At 40.1% G+C, this 13,145-nt stretch overlaps 1 protein-coding gene across 2 annotated transcripts; it reads right to left on the reverse strand.

Annotated features, from left to right (window-relative positions):
• Positions 1 to 238: 238 nt before the first annotated feature.
• Positions 239 to 4,934, reverse strand: LOC124389141 (T-cell surface antigen CD2-like). 2 transcript variants are annotated; one of them, XM_046854441.1, is made up of 6 exons: positions 4,862 to 4,934; positions 4,264 to 4,548; positions 3,792 to 4,028; positions 3,554 to 3,691; positions 487 to 625; positions 263 to 297 (listed from the first exon to the last, which is right to left on the reverse strand). In XM_046854441.1, exons 1-5 carry the CDS (start codon positions 4,926 to 4,928, stop codon positions 531 to 533), a joined length of 822 nt encoding a protein of 273 aa, XP_046710397.1. In that variant the 5' UTR covers positions 4,929 to 4,934; the 3' UTR covers positions 263 to 297; positions 487 to 530. The 2 variants fall into 2 exon arrangements, with proteins under 2 accessions (XP_046710396.1, XP_046710397.1); XM_046854440.1 differs by having other exon boundaries at positions 239 to 625.
• Positions 4,935 to 13,145: the final 8,211 nt, after the last annotated feature.

The raw sequence follows: 13,145 nt of genomic DNA on the forward strand, positions 1-13,145 counted from the left end.
GTATTGTATACTGGTAAATCTCTGCTGTTAGTAGGTGCACTTATGCCTTTTGTTGTTAACAAACGTATGTACATTTTTATAGCATGACTTCATCAAACAAATCGCGGCAACGCTGTTGTGTAAAAACCTTCAAAAACACGTGCATGCACATTCTCATTTATTAACACACATCATGTACATAAAGAAATTTCAAGCACGTTAATATACTGCCGCCATTTTGATTTTCGTTTATCTCGATCATCGGTTACCTCGATGCTTTTTGGCGACCCCCTAGGACATAGACATAACCGGGTTCCACTGTATAAACAGAAACTCACTTTAAATCACCTGGCTAATTTTTTTAAATCACATTTTTACTTATTTGTCAACAAAACGATCATGGAACTCAGAAACATCAGAGCTCTCAATAAGTTGGAACATTTTAAGTTAATGGAAGGGCATAAAGAAAAAAGGTCTTTTTCTTAGGATGTTGAAAATGCATTTCACCTAATTGGTCATGCTTTTTTTCAAATCTGTGCCAAGTTTCTTAATTAGGGTAAAGGTGGAAGTGGTCTCCTTATGATTTGATACAATTTTTGACTCTCAGGAGCTGGAGAATTATTAATGCTGCAAAAACGGGCCATCACTGTATATGGAAAAAAGAAGGATTTGTTAATACAAAATATATTTATCCTTTATGGATTAATACAATCATGTAGATGTCATATGTTTTAAATATATTTGCATTTATATCAAACCTTTTCCTCAACAATCTGTGACAAAAAATATTTTGGTAATATGTTTTAATATTTTTTAATGCATTAAAGAAAATGAACCCAATTGAAATCAATTAACTTAACCAACAACAAACCCTATAGGTAGGCCCACATTTGGTAAGTAATAGGGCAGTGGAAGACAACACACACAATAGCATACATGAGATACAAAGTAAAAAGACATGTTATATATATACTATATAAACTGTCATATCAGCCTTGAGCAAAAGATGCAGGTTCTTTGTTAGTATTTAGAGTTTATAATATAGATCCCTTTAACACATACAGTACTGTCTGGTTTTATAATTACACTTGTGAAAGTGTAATGACTCATAATAATGTTATCCAGTGTAGCCCAGAATAGGATGAGTTTCGCTTTGAACGTAGTTCCTCTAAAGGTTTTTTCCACATGTTCTCATTTCATGAGTTCTCCTGAACTACTGCCACCACTAGCTTGCTAAACCTTTATTTAGATTTCTGCAAAGCTGCTTTCTCACAATAGCTATCCTTAGAAGTACTACACAAATAAAAGTTAATTAAATGCTCAAATACATTTGCACCCAAATAACAAACATGAGAGAAAAAAAGGCTGATAATGTTTGGTCTAAAACTAGAAAACTAAATTTTCAGATGCTGTGTAAACTAATACTGTTGAAAACGTTGAAGAACAGCCGCTGATATGATTTGTTGTGTATTCAAATGACCAGTTCTATTTACAAATTGAGTCTTGTTTCCAGTAAGCTTTAAAAACCTGGTGCATTTTCTTGGTGAAATAACACGATTGGGGTTTTAATCTTTTCCCTTAACAGATCCCACATATGACTGGACTCTTCATTTGCTGAGGGTTATGTAAGATCATGGCTGGTGTCCCCCTCCCCCCAAAAAAGAGGTGTAGATACAAGAATAAATACACTACATGCAATGGTGCCCACCTGTATGGCGTATCCCATTTTTGCGCCTCTTTCCAACTATAATTTGGATTTAATTGCTTGTGTCTTTATCCAGTGACATAAAAGATAAACAACCTATTCTTATTTTAAAAGATAAAGCAGCTGCTCCATCTTTCATATAGGCGAGTAAATTTAATTTCTAAGGAGCACACTGTGGTTCTGAAGTTGTGGTTCAAGGTATAAAACTGCATTGTAGTATGTGCACTATGAATTACTTTCTGGAAGGGTTAAAGTCGGCATCTGTGTGGTGGTTTTTTATCAATTCTGTGGTTACGCAATACATCGTTCGTCTTTAGCATAGTTATAAATATGTATGAGTTAAGTTTTCTATAAATTCTAATACACCATCCTGTTTGATTTTGTGGAAAAGGGAAGCAAAACAACTTCGACTGTAGTTTGGTGACCTCATGTTATACAGTAAGCAGCTGCTTTTTAGTGTGCTTGTTGTGCAAGGTTTTATAACTGTGCATGAAAAATGTTGTTTTGAGCACATAAAACCCTAAATTCCAGGTAGAACTAGAATGAAATTGATCAAACTCAGAAATATATGCATTGCAAAAATATTTGCCATTGAGTCAAGAAAAGACTCTTATGAAAGCATTCCTCTAAATATTTTGCTGTTTGTCAAACTGAATTAGAATTTTGACATCTAGTATGGGGATCTCTAAGATTATAAAAATTTATAGAAGTATTGGTAATTTATAGAAGTAATACAATTCAGGCAGTTAAAGGACTCCAACATGAGTCTAATGAGACAAAATGACTGCATCTGAGGTAAACCATGTACTGTTTGTTAACTGGACAAAAACTATCCTGATAAAAAAATATGGTGATTGCAGCATCATACTTTGTGAGTGAAAAGTGGACAAATGTATTATAAATTATTTTAAACCGGACAGACACAATAAGTGCCATTGTTTTCTTCAACTTTTCTAAAACGAATAAAGCTAACACCAACATTGTCAGACAGCATATTAAATAAATGAATAAACCATAACAAATATTGTTTACATACTCATTATTCAGTATGCTTTGAACTACATGCATTTAGGATATTATTAGTTGGCTTTTAATTATGCGGTGGTATTAAAAGGTTTCAAGACTAGCTCTGTACTAGCTCTAGTACTTTACCTATCTACATTTACATACTATCACTTTCAAAAGAGTCTCATTGCACAGCAATACAGCGATCCCATTCATTCCTGGGCCTTCTGAACGTGTCCTGGAATTATTCTCCTCAAAGAGTGTCAAGCACCCTATGCAATTTGCGCTGGATCTCTGCAATAGTGTCAAAATGGCAATATTTGAGTTGGATCTTTATATTTGGAAAGAGGTCGCAAAGTCTGTAAGAGCCAAATCTGGCAAGTAGGGTGGGTGTGAAAAAGATCATGTGAATTGTTCTCCGATAATCATCATGCACAAGTTGCCAAAAGGTTTCATAATTTTGGGCAGTTGAGCTCATTGTAGGTTTTGCTGATCTCTCAGTGATGTTCTTCCTCTTTTAAAGCACGTGTGCCACTCAAAACACCTCAAATGATTCAGCGCAGCATCGCCGCATGTCAAACGTCTCTGTGGCAGATTTGCACAATTTCACGCAGATTTTCACATTTGCGCTTTGTTCTAACTTGCAATCCATGAATGCAGATGTGGTAAAACACATGGTCACAATAGCAACAGTTAGCACTTTTAGTCTAGAATCTTTTTGATACCACCTCGTAATCCACACTACAGTATTACAAAACGTGACAAACAATTGTAAAGAGAAATCTGATGTCATGTTTTAAGTCTGCATGACCTGAAGACAATAGCTAATTCATCATTTTTTACAAAATCTAAGATTGAACTTACTTCGCTCTTGCTCCTTTTTCTTCCTGGCAACGCAGCATGCAACAGTAACCACCACAATTAGTATGATAATGAGACCACTACCTAAGGTCCCCACTAAGATCTCAAAGAAAAAGCCAAGGAGAGTAGCCGGCTTAATACCTGAACAAAGTTATAGATATTTACTTTTCTTTATTAACAATATCAAATTAAGGAATAAATATTTAAGTTCCAAAATAATGAGTGCATGAAAAACACTTACATGCTGCTTGCACTGGATCACTTGTGTTGTTATGTAAAGGATTAAATACAGTACAGATGAACGTTGATTTGTCCTCAATAGATGTTGAAAAGTTTAATACATTCTTGAATTGTTTTCCATTTTTGTTCCAGCTGTATGATATTCCTGATCGCTGATCGTTGTCGATTTCAACCACACATCTGACGTCAACATTTCTTTCCAGGCATGTAATACTCACTCTTGGCTTTGGGACTTTTGCTGGTAAATATAGAAAAAGGGAATTGTGAGTACAATTATGACGTATTAAATATTATAATTAATTTCATATGCATGTAGTTTGAATAGTAAATATTAAGCATTATTTCTAAATACATGGTGTAAGATACAGTATATAGGTTTACATTCTGAGAACAAGTGTACATTTTCATCATGTTAAAAAAAAGTAGGATAGTTATACTACAATAAAATATATGTATACTTCCAAATGTCTTACCATATACACAGATGCTTTTTGAGTATGCTGTTTTGCTGGTGCCTTTCACATCGAAAACCTCAATGGTGTATGTCCCAGAACTGGTCAGATTCACATGCTGGAACTTCAGTGAATTACCTTCCACAATCCCTGGTCCTTTTTGTATACGATTCCTTTTGGGGACTATGATTTTATTATCTTTTTTTATAGTGAATCGATCATCATCCACAAGCGGCTTACTATAATTAGCCAGTTCAAAGGAGAGACTGTCCCCTTCTAATATATTGGTCTGACATTGGTTACAGCCTGTGGATGAATAATTTCTTCTGAGAAAATCTTACAAGAAACCATTAGTGCAATAAAAAATAAAAAAATAAAAAACATTTGCAATTTTAATGGCAATTAAATGCACAATGGCATTGCAAAATAAAGAAATAAAAAAGTATAGAAAAAAAACCCCATTTGATACCACAATTTAATACGCACACAAACGCAAAAGTTCCTTTCAGAAATCTAAACCTAGTAGGAATATATAAATAACTGAAGACCAATCTGGTATCATGATAAAATAAATAAACGCTTAAATAATCATAAAAATGAAAAGAAAACCATGACCTACCGGTTAAGGAAAAGAGAGACACACAGATGAATAAGACTTTAATACTGCCTTTGGTGTTCATTTTCATTAAAAGATTTCCAGAAGCAATACTAGAAAATGACTTCAGTTGTACTTCAGCTGGGTATTCTTACACTGAGCAGAAGAAGTTAAAACTCAGTTGTGCAATAAATGTCTCCACCTTAAGGACGGCTCAGATTACAGTAGGGATGACGTGACAGCAATGAAAAAATAAACAACAACAAAAAAGTTTCTTTCACTTTTAAGGAGTGCAGTGCAAAACCTCTATACAAAAATATGCAAAGCTACATGGAATATACCAGGCGTGAAAGATTTGAACAATTTGTTGTATAGCAGCCTTGCTTTTTTCTAAATAGAGCAATGGTGTAGGGTTTAAATCCCCAACAATGGTTCAAACCCAGGAGCCTCTACCACAAGAATTTACAGTATTATTCTCTTTTTAACTGCAGAGAGAAAAAGTAATCTGGAAAGTAATCAAAAACTTTTTTTTCATTAGATGACTTTTATTTACTTTTATTTCATTTATTTTTTATTTACATTGGTGTCACGTAATGATGAGGAAACCAGATGCAAGTGCAGTACATTTATTGATTTTCAGAAAAAATTATCTTGATTTAAACCAAACACAAAAAAAGAGATCAAGGAACAGCCTATGAGGCTGCTTGGGGGTGGAGCATGTTAGGTCGGTTCCTGAGAGAGCTGGCTGGGCACACAGATTCTCAGCACAATCTGTGCATGATCTGTGCGAATGCTCGGCTCCCAGAGAGCACTCTTCAAGGGGGATGCTCTCACTTCTCTTGGTTCTGGCCCCACTTACTGAGGTGGGGCGCTGGTTCCAGTAAGCACTTTCTTCACCTACATCGCAACCTCCGTGTTGTGGTCTGCCTTTCTTCCAAACCTGCACACTGAGGTGTCCAGGTCTTGGCTTAAGCCACAATCGGCCCACCTTCATCGTTGTCCCCAACGTAGTGGGAGTAAAAGTGCGTGGTTATGGGTCGAAGCCCGGGTGTTGCATCACCCTTTAAGACCCCGACACTGCCCACCAAACCTCTTCGTAAAACGTCGCCACTGGTGGGTAAGGCGTATGACTCAGTAGGACAGCTGCTGCATGCCTGGACACCATGGCGTTGTTACAGGTGTTTTAGGCTGGCCTGCTGAGAAGTCCCAAGAGGTCCAGGAGCTCCGCTGTGCAAAGGATTGGCTCTTAGAGCCACAAAAAGGTCGAGACTCGGGTTCAAAATTCTGGCTGGATCAATTGCCTAGAGATGCTGGCTGGGCTTCTAGCATGGAAGCATTTTCTTCCAGACCTCACCATGTGTTGATCTGGTCAGAAAACACTTTGGTGGTCTCGTACATCAACCATCAGGGAGGTCTTCACTCACCCCCCTATACAGGCTGGCCCAGAAGATCCTTCTGTGGGCCCAAGGAGAACAGAATCCCGGCCCGGGTGAACGGAGCAGCAGACACCCTTTTGAGACAGGGGTTAAGACCAAAAGAATGGTGGCTTTATCCTCACGCGGTGGAGCAGATTTGAAAGAATTCAGCAAAGCCCAGGTGGATTGGTCGCATCTCAAGAGACGTTACACTGTCCCCTATGGTTCTCCCTTACTTTCCCAGCCCCTTTGGGAGGAAGTATCTTAGGAGGGATCTCCTTTCTCTCAAGCAAGGGGTGCAATAGTTCACCCCTGCCCAGAATTATCCTGTTTCCTGTTGTTGAACTTTGCCGGGAAGTTTTGTTTGTATCGGCGCTTAAAAATTTTTACAGTTTGTTTTTTCTCTCTCATTGCTTTAAAATATCAAAATATCGTTTTGATTTCCTGCATCCTTTACTTTCCGTTGGCTCCGTCTCATCTATTTTTGCTTTCGGAAGAGCGCTTTTTTCCCTGTTGAGGGTTCGAAAGCAGTGAGCGGAGAACATTCCCACCAGAACTACAAACACACACTACAGTAAGGTACGTAAATTCTCTGCTATGGCGAACATCCAGTTCATTCAGTGTGTGAAGTGTGACATGTTTAGTCAGTCTTTCTCCGTTGTTAGCAATAATTTTAACTGTGAGAAGTGTAAGCTAGTTTGCTCTCTGACAGAGAAGATCTTAACATTAGAGGAGCGCATCCAGAGTCTAGAGAGAAGTAGTGAGTGCAAAAGCAGTCCAGGTTCTGCAGGGGAAAGTCTGGATGCCCTAGGTGGAGTTAGCATTCCCCCGAATCCAGCATTAGAGCCCTCGCAGCAGGGTGAATGGGTGACGGCTTGGCGGCACACATGCAAAGCCAAAGCTATCGCTAAGGCTCGCCCACAGGAGCACCATTCCTCTCCGCTTCACGTGTCCAACAGGTTTGCTCTCCACAGTGAAGCACCTGCTAAGAAACCTGAAAGAGCTCTGGTTTTAGGAGACTCCATTCTGAGGCACGTGAAAATTGGCTAGACCTTTAGGGGCACCAGCAGCACAGGTTATGTGTATACCGGGAGCCAGGGCGCTGGACATAGCAGGTCAGCTTAGATTCTTAGGAAAGCATAGGTTCTCTAAGATAGTTTTTCACACAGAAGCTAATGATATATGCCTTTGACAGTCAGAGGTTACTAAGAGTAATATTATAGAGGTGTATAAATTAGCGAAGGCAATGTCCGATGCAGTAACATGCTCTGGCCCCATCCCAATGCGACGTGGCGATGTAGCCTACAGCAGGTTATGGTCGCTGAACTGCTGGATGTCCGATTGGTGCTTCAAAAACAATGTGGGCTTCATTAATAATTGGAGCATTTTTGAGGGCAAGGCTGGCCTGTTAGGGCGGGACAGTATCCATCCCACTCGGAAAGGTGCTGCTCTCATTTCTTGTAGTATAGGTCATAGTCTCAGAACAGCACTAGTTAACAAGTGACTGTCTAGAGCCAAGGCCAGGGAGCAGACAGACAGGCTAAAACGACCGTCTGCTAGCTGCACAGAGTCGTCACTCAGGATCCACCATATTGAGACTGTGTCTGTCCCCCGAGCAAAAGCAAAATAAAGGAATTCTCAGAAAGTCTGTTTTAGTAACCTGATTAACATTAAATTATTTAGGACTGAATGCACAGCCAGCACCTCTGATCTAAAGATAGGATTGTTGAATATTAGATCTCTCACATCAAAAGCGCTTACTATAAACGAAATTATTACCGACCAGGAGTTTAAAATAATGTGTTTGACAGAAACGTGGATTAAACTGAATGAATATGTAGCATTAAATGAAGCGAGTCCTCCTGGGTATAGTTACATACACCAACCTCGTCTAAATGGCGAGGAGGTGGAGTCGCAGCTATTTATAATTATAATCTAAGCATCACACAAAAGACTAAACACAAGTGTATAACATTTGAAGTTCTTTACAACAGCATAAAATATTCAGTGTCCGAAAGCAGGTCCAGTCAGTCAATTCAATTAATTATTATTTATAGACCCCCAGGGCCCTACTCTGATTTTCTCATAGAATTTGAAGATTTCATCACAAATGTAGCTACTTCTTTAGACAAAGCATTAATTATTGGTGACTTTAATATTCATTTTGATAATCAGAAAGTCTTCTTAAGAGCAGCAGTTGTGTCCATTCTAGATTCGGTTGGAATTAATCAGAATGTTATAGGACCCACTCATAGTGGTGGACACACTCTCGATTTGTTGTTAACATTTGAATTAAAAATAAAAAACGTCATAATTCCACAGTCTGAAGCTACTTCAGACCATTATCTCATCTCTTTTAAAATCTGCCTCAGTCATTGCATTACTACCTCACCACGTTACCGCGTTAAGCGTACTTTCACGTCAGCTACAGCAGCACGTTTTATCAATAATCTTCCATAAATTACGATATTAGATAGATCTCCGTCTGACCCAGCAGAGCTCAACTGGGCCACTGAATACCTAAAATCAATGTTACGTTATACTCTAGATGATGTAGCTCCCCTTTCTCCCTGAAAATGATCAGGGAGAAAAAATTAGCACAGTGGTATAATGATCATACGCGCACCTTTAAACAGACCACTCGAAAATTCGAACGTAAATGGCGTCAAACAAAATTAACAGTATTTTAAATAGCATAATCCTAGATTTTTATTCAGCACAGTAGCAAAATTAACAGGGAATAAAAGCACTGCACTAACATGCACACCATCATTAGGTAGTAATGATTTCATGAAATTTTGTAATAATAAAATTGAAAACATCAGGCAAGAAATCCAGTCGGTTAATATCAATCCAAATTATTTTACCAGTAACCCTGTAGACAGCAGTGTAATTATAGCAGACAATCAACTACAAAACTTTACTCCTATTCATGAGAATGACTTAATTTCATAAATTTTCTCATCAAAATCATCAACCTGCATTCTCGATCCCTTGCCTACAAGTTTCTTTAAACAGATAACTCCAGAGGTAATTGAACCTGTTTTAAAAATAATAAACTCTTCCATTAGCACTGGTTATGTACCTAAATCCTTCAAACTGGCAGTTATCCACCCCCTAATCAAGAAACCTGACCTTGACCCATGTCAGCTGTCCAACTACAGACCAGTATCAAATCTCCCCTTTATATCCAAAATTTAAGAAAAGGTTGTAGCACAGCAATTATGCTTACACCTACTTATGAATAACATTTTTGAAATGTATCAGTCAGGATTTCGGCCTCATCATAGGACAGAGATGGCACTAGTTCAGGTGGTAAATGACCTTTTATTGGCCTCTGATCAGGGTTTTCTCTCCTTACTTGTTTTGCTCGACCTTAGTGCAGCTTTTGACACCATTAATCACACTATACTACTTGCTAGATTTGAGAACGTTGTTGGAATAAAGGGAACAGCTCTCTCTTGGCTCAGGTCTTATTTGACTGATCGCTATCAGTTTGTTGATGTTAATGGTGAGTTCTCCACACTCTCTGAGGTAAAGTTTGGTGTTCCTGCTTTTCTCTTTATATATGCTGCCTCTTGGTGAAATTATTCATAAACATGATATTCGCTTCCATTGCTATGCTGATGATACACAGCTGTATATTTCAGCAAAGCCAGATGAGAGAGCTCAGCTTAACAATGTTGAGAAGTGTGTAAAGGACATTAGACAGTGTATGCTTGATAACTTTCTTCTGCTCAACTCAGATAAGAAGGAAGTACTTTTACTAGGACCACATGCAGCTAGAAGCAAACTTTCGGATTACGTAGCATCTCTGGATGGTGTTTCTGTTTCAGCGTGTACGGCTGTCAAAGACTTTGGTGTTAATATTGACCCTAGTCTTTCCTTTGAGGCTCACGTGAATAATATCACCAGGATCGCCTTCTTTCACCTTAGAAATATTGCTCAAATTAGAAATATGATGTCGTTACAGGATGCAGAAAAACTAGTTCATGCTTTTGTTACTTCTAGATTACACTACTGTAACGCTTTACTGTCTGGGTGTGCAAATAAGTGCATAAATAAGCTTTAATTAGTTCAGAATGCAGCAGCAAGAGTCCTCACTAGATCTAGGAAATATGACCACATCACCCCTGTTTTAATCAGTCTACACTGGCTCCCAATCAAATCTCGCATTGATTATAAAATACTACTACTGATGTATAAAGCACTTAACGGTCTCGCACCGCAGTATCTGAGTGAACTTCTGTACCAGTATGATCCTCCACGCCTACTTAGTTAAAAAGGTGCTGGCTATCTGTTGGTTCCTTAAATAATGAAGACTACAGCAGGGGGCAGATCTTTCTCTTATAAAGCCCCACAGTTATGGAACAGCCTTCCAATCAGTGTTCGGGACTCAGACACAGTCTCAGTGTTCAAGTCAAGGTTGAAAACATATTTATTCAGTCAAGCCTTTGATCAGTAGATTTTTTTCTTAGGTAAAGGCTCAGATCTGGAGGGAACATGGATATAGAGTGTTTGGTGAACTGGGATATTTGTATGCTGTCGTCCCCTCGCATTCACAGGTTCACTCAGGTTTGTTGACGGTGGTGTGGTGGGTCGTCTCTTATCCCAGTGAACCCCCTTATGTTTGTATTACCTTCTGGTTCTCCCTTTTAGTTATGATGCCATAGCGAGTCTTGCCAAAGTCCAAACTGCACAGTGACATTAACTTTCAACAAGAAGGACACTTAATAATCCATATCCTTCTCTTCCTGTCACCCTGTTCTCTCTCTCTCTCTTTCTCTCTCTCGGTCGAGTTAAACTTGCTCCTGAGGCTCCAGTGATCACTGTTCCTGCCCCTCTCCCCTCCGTGGATCTTCCTACTTCGTCCAGGCCTGCTTCTGGATAGTGTTCTCTCCGACTGGAGGCCACTCTGTGCAGCTTGGGACGGTTTCTCATCAACGCCTTGGGTGTTTCCATGAAATTCTGGAGTAAGAACGGGAGCTTTGAGGATGGATTGGACCGTAGTTAATGTCAACAGTCTTCTACACTGACTCAGGAATACAGTTCACTTCTGATCATCATCACTGTACCCTGCAACATCGTATATCTGCAATAAATGGACATTCGGTTCAACCCAGATGAGGATGGGTCTCCTCTTGAGTCTGGTTCCTCTCAAGGTTTCTTCCTTATGCCATCTCCGGGAGTTTTTCCTTGCCACAGTCGCCACCGGCTTGCTCATCAGGGACAAACTTACTCATAAAGAACATATTCACTCTTAATCACCACATTTTCTGTGTAAAGCTGCTTTGAGACAATGTTCATTGTTAAAAGCGCTATACAAATAAAAATGAATTGAATTGAATTGAATTGAATTGAATTGAATTGAATTGAATTGAATTATGGAGGCTGTGGCTTCTGTGGCTCCTAGGTTCCGGTCTCTCCACATAACACTTCATGACTCTCTGCTCTCCCCTTCAGCCACTGCTCGTAACCTTGGGGTAACTATGGACAATGAACTGTCCTTCTTCCCACATGTCGCTAATGTTGCTCGTTCTTGTCGATTTCTTCTCTATAACATCCGAAGGATTTGACCATTTCTGTCCATACAGGCTGCCCAGGCTGCCCAGGTGCTTGTTCTCTTTTAATTTCAAGACTTGACTACTGCAACTCTTTGCTGGCAGGTCTTCCCCTGAACGCTATTCGTCCACTGCAAATGTTTCAAAATGCAGCTGCACGACTTGTGTTCAATCAGCCCTAACCCTAACCCTAACCCTAACCCTAGCTGCACGTATCAGATTCAAAACACTGATGCTTGCATACAAGGCCAAAAATGGACCAGCACCATCTTACCTCAGTGACCTCATCACATCTCGCACTGCACCATGCTGTCTGAGATCCTCCAGTACTGCTCGACTGGTACCTCCTTCTCTCAGAATAAGAGGTAAGTACACTTCAAGGTTCTTCTCTGTTCTGGCACCGAGGTGGTGAAATGAACTTCCCCTAGATGTCCGTACAGCAGAGTCTCTGACTATCTTCAAGTGACGACTGAAGACCTACCTCTTCATGAAATTAGCACTTCTAAGCTTGTAGAATTCAAGGGTTATATTTTTATTAAGTTTGTAATCTTGCGTACCAGTGTAGATTTATTCATTACTAGAGACTCAAAGCACTTTTGTACGTCCCTCTGGATAAGGGTGTCTGCCAAATGCCGCAAATGTAAATGAGGCTCTATATCAGAGCTCCATCAATGAGGAGGTTGTATACCGCAAGATAGAGTTTGTTTACTGTGTGTCAGCCTGCGGCACACACATCCGGTTCTTCCACTTCCGCAGCTCCCGCTTCCGCTTCCGGGGTAGCACGAACTTGCAACCATCCCACCGCGCTTCAATACCTCACCAACCCTGCCTCCGCAGCCCATGGAGATTGGCCGCCGCCACCTCTCCACTAGCGAAAAGGAAAGCCGTCGCTCTCGCGGACTTTGCCTGTATTGTGGCAAGGCAGGGCACATGGTCGCCACCTGTCCAGCAAAAGAGAGGGCTCGGCATTGAATTAGGGGCCAGCGCTGGGTCAAGGACTCCCAAACCCATTCAAACCGTTGCTCAAGGTTCGGATCGACGTCAAGGGCCGCAGTGTTTGTCGACTCCAGGGCGGACGCTGAATGTTTGAATGAGGAACTAGCTCTCCAACTGGGCATTGAGTCTGAACCACTCCCTGCACCACTCCTGGATTACCCACCGCACCAAGCCCCTCCTCGTCTCCACCGCAACATCATGAATGGTTATCATTACTCATCATCTTATCACCGCGAGCACCTGCCATGTTCGGTTTCCCGTGGTTACAGAGGCATAACCACGTGAAACCGAACATGGCAGTTGCTAGCAGTGATGAGATGATGAGTATGTTTAACC

This window comes from Silurus meridionalis, chromosome 7, assembly GCF_014805685.1.
Source record: "Silurus meridionalis isolate SWU-2019-XX chromosome 7, ASM1480568v1, whole genome shotgun sequence".
NCBI lineage: Eukaryota > Metazoa > Chordata > Actinopteri > Siluriformes > Siluridae > Silurus > Silurus meridionalis.

Bases quoted from the DNA above. Each gene is read 5' to 3' on its own strand.
- LOC124389141 (XM_046854440.1), bottom strand. From the start codon at position 4,928: ATGAAAATGAACACCAAAGGCAGTATTAAAGTCTTATTCATCTGTGTG. The intron at 3,692-3,791 runs GTAAGTGTTTTT...AACTTTGTTCAG, and splicing joins TGATCCAGTGCAAGCAGCAT to GTATTAAGCCGGCTACTCTC. The intron at 626-3,553 runs GTAAGTTCAATC...TTCCATATACAG, and splicing joins GAAAAAGGAGCAAGAGCGAA to TGATGGCCCGTTTTTGCAGC.